Source organism: Oncorhynchus gorbuscha, linkage group LG23 (genome assembly GCF_021184085.1).
Source record: "Oncorhynchus gorbuscha isolate QuinsamMale2020 ecotype Even-year linkage group LG23, OgorEven_v1.0, whole genome shotgun sequence".
NCBI lineage: Eukaryota > Metazoa > Chordata > Actinopteri > Salmoniformes > Salmonidae > Oncorhynchus > Oncorhynchus gorbuscha.
Genome location: NC_060195.1, coordinates 20,740,184 through 20,756,892, shown reverse-complemented (window position 1 = coordinate 20,756,892; position 16,709 = coordinate 20,740,184). Strand labels below are relative to the sequence as shown.

Genomic DNA, 16,709 nt, shown 5'->3' with positions numbered 1-16,709 from the left:
ATCCTGGAGCCGGACCTGCTTTCTTATTCTCTCCCCACCCGCAAAATGTCAGTTGCATCTCGTACGTGTCTTTCCATCACACATGTAAACAACTCACTGAGCTATAGCTTGCCCACTTCATAGCAATTAGCTCAATCCTCATTGCTATCCGCACTGCATGATTGGTGGAGTGGAAAGTAACAACAACAAAATAAAGGTTCTGTTTAGAACGAAAATAATGTAGGTTCCAACCCCCGCTTAATACACTCCAACAGCACCAGTGCACACCTAATACACATCAACAGCATTAACACACACCTAATACACATCAACAGCATTAACACACACCTAATACACATCAACAGCATTAACACACACCTAATACACATCAACAGCATTAACACACACCTAATACACATCAACAGCATTAACACACACCTAATACACAACAACAGCATTAACACACACCTAATACACATAAACAGCATTAGCACACACCTAATACACATCAACAGCATTAGCACACACCTAATACACATCAACAGCATTAGCACACACCTAATACACATCAACAGCATTAACACACACCTAAAAAACAATATGAACAGCCCCGAAAAGACAGGACCAGCTCCCTAATTGAGACATGGCATCCTACACATAACTAATAAAATAAATACCCAACACATAGTTCCCCAAGAGCTCATCATCCTTGTTCCTTCCAGTTTCAAAAAACCATTGAAGGAGCACACCCAGGGATGGGATGGATATTAAGCTAGCTAGGTAGCCTGAGGCTAGTACTGTTCAACCGGGCTAGTAGAAAACGTACCAAACTAGCCTGCCGCCTAGAGAAATGTTGTCTTTTCAAATATCGCATGGCACAAATTTTTGACCAGGGCTAGTAAAAATGGTGGTCTACTAGGCTGGCTGGCCAGTGCCCAAAATCCTTAAGTTCCATCCGCACACAGGTTCAGAGCACACTGCAGTCTGCACAACATACAGTCAGAGCCGAGGAAAGGTGATCTGAGCAACTGAAACTATCCATCCAGTGCTGGATAGCCATAGCTAGCTAATTGTTTGAGTCAGGTGTTTGAGTAGGTTAAACTAGCTCGCTACATTCACTAGCTAAGTGAATGTTTAAAAAAAAAATACAACTAAATCTCACTTTTGCTTCTCCTTAATTTAGGAATATATATATTTTACCTTTATTTAACCAGGCAAGTCAGTTAAGAACATATTCTTATTTTCAATGAGAGCCTGGGAACAGTGGGTTAACTGCCTGTTCAGGGGCAGAACGACAGATTTGTACCTTGTCAGCTCGGGGGTTTGAACTCGCAACCTTCCGGTTACTAGTCCAACGCTCTAACCACTAGGCTACGCTGCCGCCCCAAAGTTATTAAATAAACTATTGTCTTTCTCTCTCTTTGAGTCAACTACTCCCCACATTTTATGCACTGTAGTGCTAGCTAGCTGTAGGTTATGCTATCAGTACTACACTATATATACAAAGGTATGTGGACACCACTTAAAATGAGTGGATTCGGCTATTTCAGCCACACCCGTTGCTGGGAGGTGTATAAAATTGAGTACACAGCCATACAAACTCCTTAGACAAACATTGGCAATAGAATGGTGAAGAGCTCAGTGACTTTCAACATGGCACCATCATAGGATGCCACCTTCCAAACAAGTCAGTTCGTCAAATTTCTGACCTGCTAGAGCTGCCCTGGTCAACTGTAAGTGCTGTTATTCTGAAGTGGAAATGCCTAGGAGCAACAACGGCTCAGCTGCGAAGTGGTAGGTCACGAAATCGCACAGGACAGGACCACCGAGTGCTGAAGCACGTATCGCTTAAAAATCGTCTGTCCTCAGTTGGAACACTCACTATCGAGTTCCAAACGGCCTCTGGAAGCAACGTCAGAACAAGAATTGATCACCATGTGCATTGCCAAGTGTCGGCTGGAGTGGTGTAAAGCTCACCGCCATTGGACTCTGGAGCAGTGGAAATGCATTCTCTGGAGTGATGAATCTGGCTGTCCAACGGAGGATTCTGTACACCACCTGCCCGAATGCATAGTGCCAACTGTAAAGTTTGGTAGAGGAGGAATAATGGTCTGGGGCTGTTTTTCATGGTTTGGGCTAGGCCCCCCTTGGTAAAGGGGAATCTTAACGCTACAGTATACAATGACATTCTACATGATTCTGTGCTTCCAACTCTTTGTGGCAACAGTTTAGGGAAGGCCCTTTCCTGCCCCCGTACACAAAGCGAGGTCCATGCAGAAACGGTTTGTCGAGATCAGTGTGGAAGAAATTGACTGGCCTCCACAGAGCCCTGACCTCAACCCCATCGAACACCTTTGTGATGAATTGGAATGCCAACTGCGAGCCAGGCCTAATCGCCCAACCTCACTAATGCTCTTGTGGCTGAATGGAAGCAAGTCCCCGCAGCAATGTTCCAACAACTAGTGGAAAGCCTTCCCAGAAGAGTGGAGGCTATTATAGCAGCAAAGGGGGGACCAACTCCATATTAATACCCATGATTTTGGAACAATATTTTCGACAAGCAGGTTTCCACATACTTTTGGTCATGTAGTGTAGATTGATTATCTGATACTTTGATTGGGTGGACAACATGTCAGTTCATGCTGCAAGAGCTCTAATAGGTTGGAGGAAATCCTCCAGAAGTTGTCAGAATTATTGTGTAAGTCTATAGGCCGTCATTGCCTATAGGCCGTCATTGAAAATAAGAATTTGTTCTTAACTGACTTGCCTAGTAAAATAAAGGTTAAAAAAATATATTTAAAAAATATAGAAGGGGGTGAGAACCATGAGCCTCCTAGGTTTTATATTGAAGTTAATGTACCCAGAGGAGGACGGAAACTACTGTAGACCTGCATTGCAAAACAGTGTGTTTTAATCAACTATTTGTTGATGTGAATATATTTAGTATATAATTAGTATATATAGTATATATAGTTTTGTCTAAAAAAAGATTACTTATTTAATGTTTCACTATTTTTATCTTTATGAAATTCACTGAGGAGGATGGTCCTCCCCTTCCTCCTCTGATGAGCCTCCACTGTCACAGATATGTGACTAACATTTTGTCAACTTTAAAACCCTGCTGCCATTTATTAAAGATAATTTTAAGGAAATCTGGGTCAGACAGAGATTGCATGCGAGTCAGACAATGGGATTAACAAAGGGATCAGCTGACGATACCCTCCAACAGTTATCTCTAGACCTCATCACACCACATGCTGGCCGCAGGCAACAACACTTCTAGTCATATCTTACTGGTTTCATTGCAGATAGAAGAAAACTACAAATATATATAAAAAAGTAAATTTGACAGTCAATGCAAATATCAAACTATCATATTAGTTGTATGCGCTGAAAGCATTGATAATAACAGATTAATCAATTAAATCTACTTAACAACATCCGCTGAGAACTTTACTTGAGCCCCTGTGTTTCTTGGTCAGGCCACATGGTTAGGAATAACTCTATAGGGCCAGTCAGAGATTTTCAGCCTTTCTTACCTCTGGGGTAGAGGAGGGTTTTGAAAAAGTGATTGACTCTGTTACTGGCCATAATATTGTGTTCTAAGACAAACGGGGAAGATTGACCTGTTTTAGATAGTGTTTAGAACAGCAGGAAGGAAACAGGAGGTGTGTCTCTAGAGTCAGGGAGGGTCAACCTGACTGGGCTGATGACTGGGCTGGCTGGGAGGGTCAACCTGACTGGGCTGATGACTAGGCTGGCTGGGAGGGTCAACCTGACTGGGATAATGACTGGGCTGGCTGGGAGGGTCAACCTGACTGGGCTGATGACTGGGCTGGCTGGGAGGGTCAACCTGACTGGGCTGATGACTGGGCTGGCTGGGAGGGTCAACCTGACTGGGCTGATGACTAGGCTGGCTGGGAGGGTCAACCTGACTGGGATAATGACTGGGCTGGCTGGGAGGGTCAACCTGACTGGGCTGATGACTGGGCTGGCTGGGAGGGTCAACCTGACTGGGATGATGCCTGGGCTGGCTGGGAGGGTCAACCTGACTGGGCTGATGACTGGGCTGGCTATAAGGGTCAACCTGACTGGGCTGATGACTGGGCTGGCTGGGAGGGTCAACCTGACTGGGCTGGTGACTGGGCTGGCTGGGAGGGTCAACCTGACTGGGCTGATGACTGGGCTGGCTGGGAGGGTCAACCTGACTGGGATGATGCCTGGGCTGGCTGGGAGGGTCAACCTGACTGGGATGATGCCTGGGCTGGCTGGGAGGGTCAACCTGACTGGGCTGATGACTGGGCTGGCTATAAGGGTCAACCTGACTGGGCTGATGACTGGGCTGGCTGGGAGGGTCAACCTGACTGGGCTGATGACTGGGCTGGCTAAGAGGGGAACTCAAAGTGATGACAGCAACACTCTCACCTGAGACACTGTAGGGCAGCGGTGTAGAATTAGGACAGCAACACTCTCACCTGAGACCATAGAATTAGGAATTAGAGTACTAGAATGGAAATTAACCTTCTTAAAATGGGATAAAGGTCAGCCATTTTGGTAAGGGAGTTGGTCAACCATTGTTTGCCAGTGGTGTGATACGATATTGTGTAAAATAATACATTTGAAGAGTTTATCTGCACTGTATGTTAGCTAGCTAGCCAGACAGTTTTAGAGGAATGATTCCATTCATTTTCCAAATAAACTACTAATATGCCAACATTACATTCAAACAATGCAGTCAATCCACAGCCATGCTCTGACTGACATCAGTTGATGATATGACTTAGACAAGTTGTAAATGCAACAAGTGCTGATATTGTATCATATAATAACACTCACAGCTTTATAAGAAAACCAAAAGGGAGACATTTATGGTCTGTTTACAGATACTGTATTTTAGGGCTATTTGTACAGAAAAAGAAACAAAATGAGGGCAGAATGCCAAAGACATGGTTAAAACAGGTCATTATTCACCCTTTGTGGAATATTAGCTCAAAGTCAGCTGACATGGTTGTTGTTAAATCCAAAAGACTAAACTAAAAACAATGTGCGTGTCAAACAGAAAAGGAATTGATTGGACAATAGACTGATGATAGTACAAGCATAGCAACATTCAAAAACGATACTTTGCAACCACTGCTCTTTGAATCCAGACTAGTTTGCGTGTGATGCTTCTTGGTAAATGCGGAGTCCATTTGCAGAGGAGGTGGAGACCTGACATACTGCCAAATAGAGCAAGGAGTGGGTTGGCCCTGGTTTATTCTGACACACACAGAGCTCCTCACCTCAGGAATCAGTATCCCTATTCAGGCCAATTCATATGTTGTGTAATATTATGCTCTTTTACACTATCATTTAACCAAATGTAACATTGGCAGTCTAAAAAACAGCCTTGAAAGCTATGGGAGGGGGAACTAAATGTCCGAAATGGCACCCCATAGGGGACTACTTTTGACCAGGGCCATTAGACTACACTTGTAAATCAAGTGCTGATCACGTCAAAGTGTTGTGGTGAATATGCGACACATGAACACATGTAAGGAATGTTGTCAGAGCTGTATGAAGTAGTAGTATGTACATATAATCCCTCCATACAGGCACAGGATAGTAAAGTCACATACATATATATATATATATGGCTCTATATATATATGAGGGGATTTTTGCCCTGGAGAGGAACTCAAATGGAGGGGGTTTGAATTTTCATGGTCATAAAAATGTAAAAGCGGACCAAAACGTGGATGTTTTACAGACACACTACAAGTTGATATACATCCTTCAATTTCCTCAGGGATTGTTTTTTGTATAGTTGTTTGGATTATAATAAATGACTATACATATGTGAGAGATTCTTTGAGATAATCAAACACATTGCCAATATTATTGAATAATATAAAACTCAGCCCATATATAAACAACCAATATTTAAATTTCTACTGTCATTAATTGATTATGATCATACAGTATATGCTCCCCATATTGTTTAGCACATGTGCAACTAATGTCATCTATTTCAGTTATAGCTGTGACTCAACAGTTTTTATGGGAGACTTCCATAAACCAACATATTCATGAACATATGTCCAGAATAACTGTCTTTGTAATTATGATACAAATTGGTACTGTCAACTAAAGCACCTGCATAAACAAATAGTTCTGCATCTAAAATCAGACAGGACCAAAATGAGTGAATGCTGAAATGAGACGCAGCACAGGAGCAGGGAAAAACACATGGTCACATCGGTTATAAGGGCACTGCAAGGCATCCATGGCATCCTATAAGCGTTCAAACCCATACTGTGCCGACAGTAGAGTTATCCTTACCTATGCAGAGCTGCACAACATACGCGTAGTAAGACCAAGCCACTATGAGGGTGATAAAAATAACTGGAATCCAATACAAAACTGTCTGACAGCTCCGTTTGATACTACGCGAGCCCGACGGCGCCATATTCTATTTAGACACCATTTGTTTGACATTAAGTTTTTGTCTGTCTGTTCCTTCTGTCTGTGTCTGTCACTTCATTACTGCCTGTAAATCGCGTATGATCGACAGCCAGGACGTAGCACTTCTGTTCTGCTGCCTCCACCTCGTTTCGCAGAGCGCGGTAGCGCGACGTCTCTCGTTCCTCTCTGCGCTGCAAAATAGTCAGCACCACCCCTTTTCACCAAGTTGCCATGACGTTCGTAGGATGCTGCAAATACATTTTTATTCTTTGGAATGATCCAATTGACCCTCTGACCATTGATGCAGAAAAGAGAATGTTAATCACCATTTAAGTTGTTTTTAATGTTGTCTTGCCATAGATCTAACCTTGGTGAAAGTAGGCCTACATTATATGATGGAGAAAACAATTATTAGACCTTATGCTTCATTAAATGTGCCTTTTTGTAGAATAGGCCTATTTGATTGTATTTTTATGTTAATAAGTAAAACAGGGCTGTCCGTGCATATGCTTTTAATAATATACAGCCACTCTGTTTCAAATGTCTGAGGAATGTGTGACACAGTCAGCTGGTAATTAGCTGACTTGTGTGAAAACACCAACCAAATATTTCCTTTGAGGTCAGGGCTTTTTCGTGTGGGTGTGCGCGTGAGTGCGTGAAATCCAGAACAAAAATGACACAAAGCTATTCATTGTCCTTAACATCTTTATCTACCAAGTCAATGTAACAGCCTGTGTAATCCATTTGATCATTGAAACGAAGTTCTGTAGAGAGAGCTGTCATTCACATGACTTCCAAACATCATTGAAAAGAGGTAAGCTAAGAGGAGATGTAGGATATTCACATTACTAATGTATTATGTTATACCGTGCAAAGAAGTAGGCAAATTAGACAAATCCATTTATTTGATTTAATATGTAACATACAAGATAATATTGTTAGACATTGGAACTAGCAAACCAAGGGCTATGTTCAATCTGTTTCGCTGGAGCATTGCAGAGAGCATGCTAAACACGTAAAGGCCATTTCCTATTGAGCCGACATCTGCAGCGTTTACAAAGAATGCAGTCTCTGCTAATACAGGAACATTGCCTTAAATTCCAACCACGCTGTAACGCTGAATTTCTGTGATACAGACTTAATGGAGACCCAAGTCTCTATTCAAGCAGGAAATCCACCACATCAGACCAGAACTACAGTCTCTAGAAAACATCACTGAAATGCATATACACCATATTTGACATTTTAAAATATATATGTCATGATGGTACACAGTAGAATAAGATTTTCCTGGGTAACCCATTGGGAAATAAACGTAGGTACGCCTCTGAACAGGAATCTCATGTTATTTAAACATTGTATTTTGCCTTTAGTAAAAACAATTACCACAAATTCATAAAGTCCTCATTGTATAGAATCCCTGTCAGTAGTCTGAATAAAGCCTAGTATGAATAGTGTGTATAGTTAATATCCACACTGAATTTCTCCATTACATCAGAGTAAACTCTTGATTATAATAATTATTAACGGAGTTAGCTGCCTATATTTACACAATGAACCCCAGAGATAAAACCCCAATTTGAAAGGTGTTAGCTAGCTGGCTCTGAGTTATTTGAGAATGAGCTGCAGAAGGCAGCCGTGTGAACAGAACACAAGAGGGAGGCTGTACTCCCCTGCGTAAGCTGATCTGTGCAGTGGGCTGCAGACAGGCTTGGAGAAAGTATGTCAGCAATGCATAGAGGCAGATTAGCAGGTTTAGGACTGGGAGGGAACCACACTGAACAATACTACACACACTGTCAGAGCTACAGCCTGCCAGCCACAAAACAACCAAATGGGTTTTTCCTTTTCAAAGACTTGCAGTGATAAACAAACAAATTAATAACAAATTAATACGGTAAAATGGTGAATGATGAATCAATAATATATTCACCCTGGGTGAATAAATCTGTTGCAACAATAGGTTGGAGTTTCCAGTGACCCGATCAGCTCGTGTGACTGGTAGAAGACCAGGAAGGTGTTACACCAGTCCTGATCCATAGCATTCCCCTGATTTCATTTTTTTTTTTACAATCTGGTAGAAAAATAAAATACCATCAATGCAACTTAACATCACAGTACTACATATTGTTGATTTCAGACTGAAAGCTGAACAACAAGCTTAAGACTTCAGGTATTTAAAATGGCTTACTCTTAGGGTCATCAGAGAAATCCTTTGTCAGAGAAATCCTCCCTCTCATATCAATCTCAACTTGAAAAAAACCCCTAGTAGCATCCAACTAGGCCTAGGTGGGGAGAATCCTATTTCATTTCATTTCTACTTTTTAGATGACTATGCAGAGACTGACACATTCGTCTATCCTTCTCTCATCTTCACATTGATAGCAAAATGAACTGTACTGTTGTTTTGAATGATCTTCATGGATCAGGGGACGTCTATCCGGGTAGAGGGGGGTGCAGACTGAGAGTGCAGGACATTCAGCTGGTGATCTGCAAAAGGAAAATAATTATTAGAGAATACATTGAGGAACATAGCACACACAGCATCTAACACTATCGACCTGTTCAGTGGCAACATTAAAATACTGGAGAAAGAAACTGTACTCCTGAGTTAATTATAAACTAACCTCAAGAATCCCTAGATGGCCCAGAGCTTTTCCTGGTCAGATCAGGTGTTCAGGAACTACTCCTGGCCAGTATATAAACACTAGATGTCTACATTCGTTTTAGCCCACAGTTTTAGCCCACAGTAGTATATTGTATTAGACACCTTGACGCATACTTTTAAATTATACAAAAAACATTTTTCTTAAAGCTGGAATCCATAATGGTGAAACTGTCACGTCCATTTGAGATATTATTACAACAAAGAAGCTACTTCAAACAATGACACAGCCTTTCCCCCTCAGGCATCATGGAGCATCACTGAACATCATTGAACATCATTAAACATCATTGCACATCATTGAACATCATTGAACATCATTGCACGCACGATAGAACAGCAGAGTATTGTCGTGTCTTTGGCTCTGCCGGATTAAGTGATATGACACGCTATTCTATAAAATAATTTCTCCGTAATTAATATTACCTGATTGAGCAAATCATGTAAATGTAATTAACTAGAGAGTCGGGGCGTCACAAATTAATATTTATAGAGCTGTTATCTTCCGAAAAAAACTCTAAAAGACCTAGTAATATTTTACATCATTTGAAAGTTGTAAATTCTTGGTTATCTGCACAAACCCTGGCTAACAAGTTGAATCAGCAATAGAAAATTGGGTTTCATTATTTATTTACTAAATACCTAACTAATCACACAGAATTACACATACACATAATTAATCAACTTGATTACAAATTACGTCATAAAGGAAAACGTCTCTAGCGGGTGGAACAGATATGACAGCTGGTTACACAAAAGAAAAGGGGCTGGGTTTGAGTGAAAGAGCGGGAAGACTGAGGAACAATGGGCAAAGCTGTGCTATCGTAAATACAGTATCTTATGCATTCTAAATTACCACCCATTTGGAAAAGGAAAATGCAATAAATATTTACACTGAGCTGCGCTTCGGTACGTTGGTGGTAGATGGAAGACCGTGTTGTCAAACCGAGTCCTTTGACCTTTGAAGAATGTCTCTGGTGGTCAATTGGAAACATTGTAGTAACGTTATTGTGTGATAGACGGGATACTCTGTCTGGTCCTTGCTAACCCTCGTTTGCATCTGCTGTTGCTAACTCAGCGGCTAGGAGATATCACTTTTGTAGTGAATAAGAGTTCAAAGTTAATACCATTCGCAACCAAAGCTCACGCTGATGTTGGCTTCAAATCAAATCAAATCAAAATCAAATCAAATCCAATTTTATTTGTCACATACACATGGTTAGCAGATGTTAATGCGAGTGTAGCGAAATGCTTGTGCTTCTAGTTCCGACAATGCAGTAATAACCAACAAGTAATCTAACTAACAATTCCAAAACTACTGTCTTATACACAGTGTAAGGGGATAAAGAATATGTACATAAGGATACATGAATGAGTGATGGTACAGAGCAGCATAGGCAAGATACAGTAGATGGTATCGAGTACAGTATAGACATATGAGATGAGTATGTAAACAAAGTGGCATAGTTAAAGTGGCTAGTGATACATGTATTACATAAGGATGCAGTCGATGATATAGAGTACAGTATATACGTATGCATATGAGATGAATAATGTAGGGTAGGTAACATTATATAAGGTAGCATTGTTTAAAGTGGCTAGTGATATATTTACATAATTTCCCATCAATTCCCATTATTAAAGTGGCTGGAGTTGAGTCAGTGTCAGTGTCAGTGTGTTGGCAGCAGCCACTCAATGTTAGTGGTGGCTGTTTAACAGTCTGATGGCCTTGAGATAGAAGCTGTTTTTCAGTCTCTCGGTCATAGCTTTGATGTACCTGTACTGACCTCGCCTTCTGGATGACAGCGGGGTGTTCAGGCAGTGGCTCGGGTGGTTGTTGTCCTTGATGATCTTTATGGCCTTCCTGTGACATCGGGTGGTGTAGGTGTCCTGGAGGGCAGGTAGTTTGCCCCCGGTGATGCGTTGTGCAGAGCTCACTACCCTCTGGAGAGCCTTACGGTTGTGGGCGGAGCAGTTGCCGTACCAGGCGGTGATACAGCCCGCCAGGATGCTCTCGATTGTGCATCTGTAGAAGTTTGTGAGTGCTTTTGGTGACAAGCCAAATTTCTTCAGCCTCCTGAGGTTGAAGAGGCGCTGCTGCGCCTTCTTCACGATGCTGTCTGTGTGGGTGGACCAATTCAGTTTGTCTGTGATGTGTACGCCGAGGAACTTAAAACTTACTACCCTCTCCACTACTGTCCCATCAATGTGGATAGGGGGGTGTTCCCTCTGCTGTTTCCTGAAGTCCACAATCATCTCCTTAGTTTTGTTGACGTTGAGTGTGAGGTTATTTTCCTGACACCACACTCCGAGGGCCCTCACCTCCTCCCTGTAGGCCGTCTCGTCGTTGTTGGTAATCAAGCCCACCACTGTTGTGTCGCCATGCAGTCGTGGGTGAACAGGGAGTACAGGAGAGGGCTCAGAACGCACCCTTGTGGGGCCCCAGTGTTGAGGATCAGCGGGGTGGAAATGTTGTTGCCTACCCTCAGCACCCGGGGGCGGCCCGTCAGGAAGTCCAGTACCCAGTTGCACATCGGACCGTCGTCCTCACATCCTCGGAACAGGAGGTTACATTGTCATCAAGGCTTTATATAGGAAGGGAGAAGAGGGCGTCTTTGAAAGGTTCTATAGCCCATGTCCCTTCACAGGGGCGGGCCACTGATTGAGCAGAGCCCTACCTTGTGAAAACCCAAATCTCATATTTTAGAAGCTAAAATCACATTTCAACCCATCACAAATAATTTCATATTCAAACATTTAAACAATTCCATGTGAATCCGATAACTCTGATGTGTAGACTTTCCACTGTAGAGTTTGTAATCTTATCATTGATGAGAATGTCTCAGATGACAACCAAACTGACATCATATTCATTAAGTATCACCGCATATGTTCAATTGGTCGGATTACCAGAATGTAATTCATTTCCCCCCTCCTTCTGATGTTCCCAGAATCTCTATGTTAACCAAGGGTTTTGCAAATGTAACATCAGTAGGGTAGAGAGAGGAAAAAAGGGGGGGAAGATGTATTTATGACTGTCATAAACCTACCCCCAGGCAAACGTCATGACAGTATGTACGATTTGTTTTTTACCACAATGCTGGATGCTCCTCTCCTCCGTTTAATAAAAAAAACAATAACCAATGTGCTGGGGCGAACAGTGGCGCTGTTTCCCCTTATGCAGATTTCAGCTTTAAAGTAGATTGGTTAGAGTGCTAAAGTTACTGCCATCATTACAAGAGAGAAATACTTAAATGCATGTAATTTTGTGCTTGAAAAATTAGTTTCAAATACTGTAGAATTCCATTAATTTCTATGGAGGAACTGCTCCTACTGAGGATTACCAATATGGAAAATAGTGGCTTCAGAGCCTCTCATTGGCAAACACATTGCATTAGCAATCTAGTGTTATATAGCAACATAATTGGGCAAGTTTGTTTTGCATGATCCAGAGCCCTTGGTTGGTGTATATTGTATTTAAGGAACGGTCTAAAATGTGCACATTCACTATTTATACAAAAGTATGTGGACACCCCTTCAAATGAGTGGATTTGGCTATTTCAGCCATATCCATTGCTGACAGGTGTATGAAATCGAGCACACAACCATGCAATCTCCATAGAAACATTGGCAGTATAATGACCTTACTGAAGACCTCAATGACTTTCAACGTGGCACCATCATAGGATGCCACCTTTCCAACAAGTCAGTTCGTCAAATTTCTGCCCTGCTAGAGCTGCTGTTATTGTGAAGTGGAAACATCTAGGAGCAACAACAGCTCAGTCGCGAAGTGGTAGGCCACATAAGCTCACAGAACGGGACCGCCGAGTGCTGAAGAGAGTAACGCGTAAAAAATGGTCTGTCCTCGGTTGCAAGACTCACTACCAACTTCCAAACTACCTCTGGAAGCCATGTCAAAACAAAAACTGTTTGTCGGTAGCTTCATGAAATGGGTTTCCATGGGCGAGCAGCCGCACACAAACCTAAGGTCACCATGTGCAATGCATTAAGATCTGGAGGAGAAGAAATGCCTTCTCTGGAGTGATAAGTCATGCTTCCTCATCTGGCAGTCCGATAGACGAAACTGGGTTGGCCTACATCTCCCAATGCATAGTGCCAACTGTAAAGCTTGGTGGAGGAGAAATAATAGTATCGGGCTGTTTTTCATGGTTCGGCCAGGCCCCTTTCTTCCAGTGAAGGGAAATCTTAACGCTACAGCAAACAATGACATTCTAGAGGATTTTGTGATTCCAACTTTGTGGCAACAGTTTGGGGAAGGTCCTGTTTCAGCATGACAATGCCCCCGTGCTCAAAGTGAGGTCCATGCAGAAATGGTTTGTCGAGATCGTTGTGGAAGAACTTGACTGGCCTGCACAGAGCCCTGACCTCAACCCTATCGAACACCTTTGGGATGAATTGGAACGCCGACTGCGAGCCAGGCCTAATTTCCCAAATGGAAGCAAGTCCCCGCAGCATTGTTCCAACATCGAGTAGAAAGCCTTCCCATATATTAATACCCATTATTTTGGAATGAGATGTTCGACGAGCAGATGTCCACATACTTTTGGTCATGTAGTGTACACTCCTCCATGACCTTTGACCCTGATTGGGCTACAGACAAATAGCAGAGATTGAAAAACAATGTATGCATTCTATGATTATATCCCAAATGGCACCCTATTCTCTATATAATGCACTACTTTTGACCAGAGCCCTATAATGTAGCGCACTATAAAGGGAATAGGATGCCATTTGGAATGCTATGTTCTGTACTATGTTCTATAAAATACACTTGGAGACAAGATGTTTTTATCTTTTAGTCCAATGTAAAAACATGCAGATCAGTTTGTACGGTATATGGACCCAGTGCCAGCCTTGTGTTGTTTCATCACGTTGTTTGAGCAGTATGGTCTGTTTCCTGTGAAACATTCATATGGGTTTAAATCGGACCGCTCATGTATGGAGAGTTAAGCTGGTGTCTGGTAGCAGTTAATCAGGCCTTAATATTACAGTATAACTCAATACTGAGGCTGACAAGAGTTTAGTGTGGAACTCTAACACATACCAGGAGCTGACTTAAAATACTACATCCCAGGAGCTGACTTAACATACCACATCCCAGGAGCTGACTTAACATACCAGATCCCAGGAGCTGACTTAACATACCAGATCCCAGGAGCTGACTTAACATACCAGATCCCAGGAGCTGACTTAACATACCAAATCCCAGGAGCTGACTTAACATACCAAATCCCAGGAGCTGACTTAACATACCAGATCCCAGGAGCTGACTTAACATAACAAATCCCAGGAGCTGACTTAAAATACTACATCCCAGGAGCTGACTTAACATACCACATCCCAGGAGCTGACTTAACATACCAGATCCCAGGAGCTGACTTAACATACCAGATCCCAGGAGCTGACTTAACATACCAGATCCCAGGAGCTGACTTAACATACCAAATCCCAGGAGCTGACTTAACATACCAGATCCAAGGAGCTGACTTAACATACCAAATCCCAGGAGCTGACTTAAAATACTACATCCCAGGAGCTGACTTAACATACTACATCCCAGGAGTTGACTTAACATACCAGATCCCAGGAGCTGACTTAACATATCAGATCCCAGGAGCTGACTTAACATACCAGATCCCAGGAGCTGACTTAACATACCAAATCCCAGGAGCTGACTTAACATACCAGATCCCAGGAGCTGACTTAACATACCAGATCCCAGGAGCTGACTTAACATACCAGATCCCAGGAGCTGACTTAACATACCAGATCCCAGGAGCTGACTTAACATACCAAATCCCAGGAGCTGACTGAACATACCAGATCCCAGGAGCTGACTTAACATACCAGATCCCAGGAGCTGACTTAACATACCAGATCCCAGGAGCTGACTTAACATACCAAATCCCAGGAGCTGACTTAACATACCAGATCCCAGGAGCTGACTTAACATACCAGATCCAAGGAGCTGACTTAACATACCAAATCCCAGGAGCTGACTTAAAATACTACATCCCAGGAGCTGACTTAACATACTACATCCCAGGAGTTGACTTAACATACCAGATCCCAGGAGCTGACTTAACATACCAGATCCCAGGAGCTGACTTAACATACCAATCCCAGGAGCTGACTTAACATACCAAATCCCAGGAGCTGACTTAACATACCAGATCCAAGGAGCTGACTTAACATACCAAATCCCATGAGATGACTTAAAATACTACATCCCAGGAGCTGACTTAACATACTACATCCCAGGAGCTGACTTAACATACCAGATCCCAGGAGCTGACTTAACATACCAGATCCCAGGAGCTGACTTAACATACCAGATCCCAGGAGCTGACTTAACATACCAGATCCCAGGAGCTGACTTAACATACCAGATCCCAGGAGCTGACTTAACATACCAGAACCCAGGAGCTGACTTAACATACCAGATCCCAGGAGCTGACTTAACATACCAAATCCCAGGAGCTGACTTAAAATACTACATCCCAGGAGCTGACTTAACATACCACATCCCAGGAGCTGACTTAACATACCAGATCCCAGGAGCTGACTTAACATACCAGATCCCAGGAGCTGACTTAACATACCAAATCCCAGGAGCTGACTTAACATACCAGATCCCAGGAGCTGACTTAACATACCAGATCCCAGGAGCTGACTTAACATACCAAATCCCAGGAGCTGACTTAACATACCAGATCCCAGGAGCTGACTTAACATACCAAATCCCAGGAGATTACTTAAAATACTACATCCCAGGAGCTGATTTAACATACCAAATCCCAGGAGCTGATTTAACATACCAAATCACAGGAGCTGACTTAACATACCAAATCCCAGGAGCTGATTTAACATACCAAATCCCAAGAGATGACTTAAAATACTACATCCCAGGAGCTGATTTAACATACCAGATCCCAGGAGCTGACTTAACATACCAAATCCCAGGAGCTGACTTAACATACCAAATCCCAAGAGATGACTTAAAATACTACATCCCAGGAGCTGATTTAACATACCAAATCCCAGGAGCTGACTTAACATACCAAATCCCAGGAGCTGACTTAACATACCAAATCCCAGGAGATGACTTAAAATACTACATCCCAGGAGCTGATTTAACATACCAGATTCCAGGAGCTGACTTAACATACCAGATCCCAGGAGCTGACTTAACATACCACATCCCAGGAGATGACTTAAAATACTACATCCCAGGAGCTGATTTAACATATCACATCCCTGGAGCTGACTTAACATACCACATCACTAGTTGAAAAGAGAGATTGTTCTATCTACTTCATTAAAAAAATAAGCTCCTTTGAAGAAGGACCTGGAGCAAAGACCATTGTAATGTGTTATGGTGGCATCTATATCTCCAAATCAAAATAGCATTAACCTTTTGCGTGTAGGGAGCAGTATTTTCGTTTTTGGCTAAAAAAAGTACCCATTTGAAACGGACTATTTCTCAGGACCAGATGCTAGAATATGCATATGATTGTCAGATTAGGATAGAAAACACTCTAAAGTTTCCAGAACTGTAAAAATATTGTCTGTGAGTATAACAGAACTGATATTGCAGGCG

At 42.4% G+C, this 16,709-nt stretch overlaps 2 protein-coding genes across 8 annotated transcripts in view; both read right to left on the bottom strand.

Annotated features, from left to right (window-relative positions):
• Positions 1 to 6,608, bottom strand: part of zdhhc2 (zinc finger DHHC-type palmitoyltransferase 2) — a 34,052-nt gene extending 27,444 nt beyond the window's left edge. For 4 of the 5 annotated variants that reach the window (XM_046323169.1, XM_046323171.1, XM_046323170.1 and 1 more), the window contains exon 1: positions 6,301 to 6,608. In XM_046323169.1, the coding sequence (XP_046179125.1) occupies positions 6,301 to 6,427 (127 nt within the window). In that variant the 5' untranslated portion in view covers positions 6,428 to 6,608. Of the gene's footprint in view, positions 1 to 4,404; positions 4,455 to 6,300 lie in introns of all 5 variants that reach the window. The other variant, XM_046323172.1, reaches the window with a different exon arrangement.
• Positions 6,609 to 7,310: 702 nt separating this feature from the next.
• The window catches only part of micu3b (mitochondrial calcium uptake family, member 3b), an 80,317-nt gene continuing 70,918 nt past the window's right edge, over positions 7,311 to 16,709 (bottom strand). For all 3 annotated transcript variants that reach the window (XM_046324625.1, XM_046324626.1, XM_046324627.1), the window contains one exon: positions 7,311 to 8,913. The gene's annotated coding sequence lies outside the window, so the exon portion shown is untranslated. The remainder of the gene's footprint in view (positions 8,914 to 16,709) is intronic.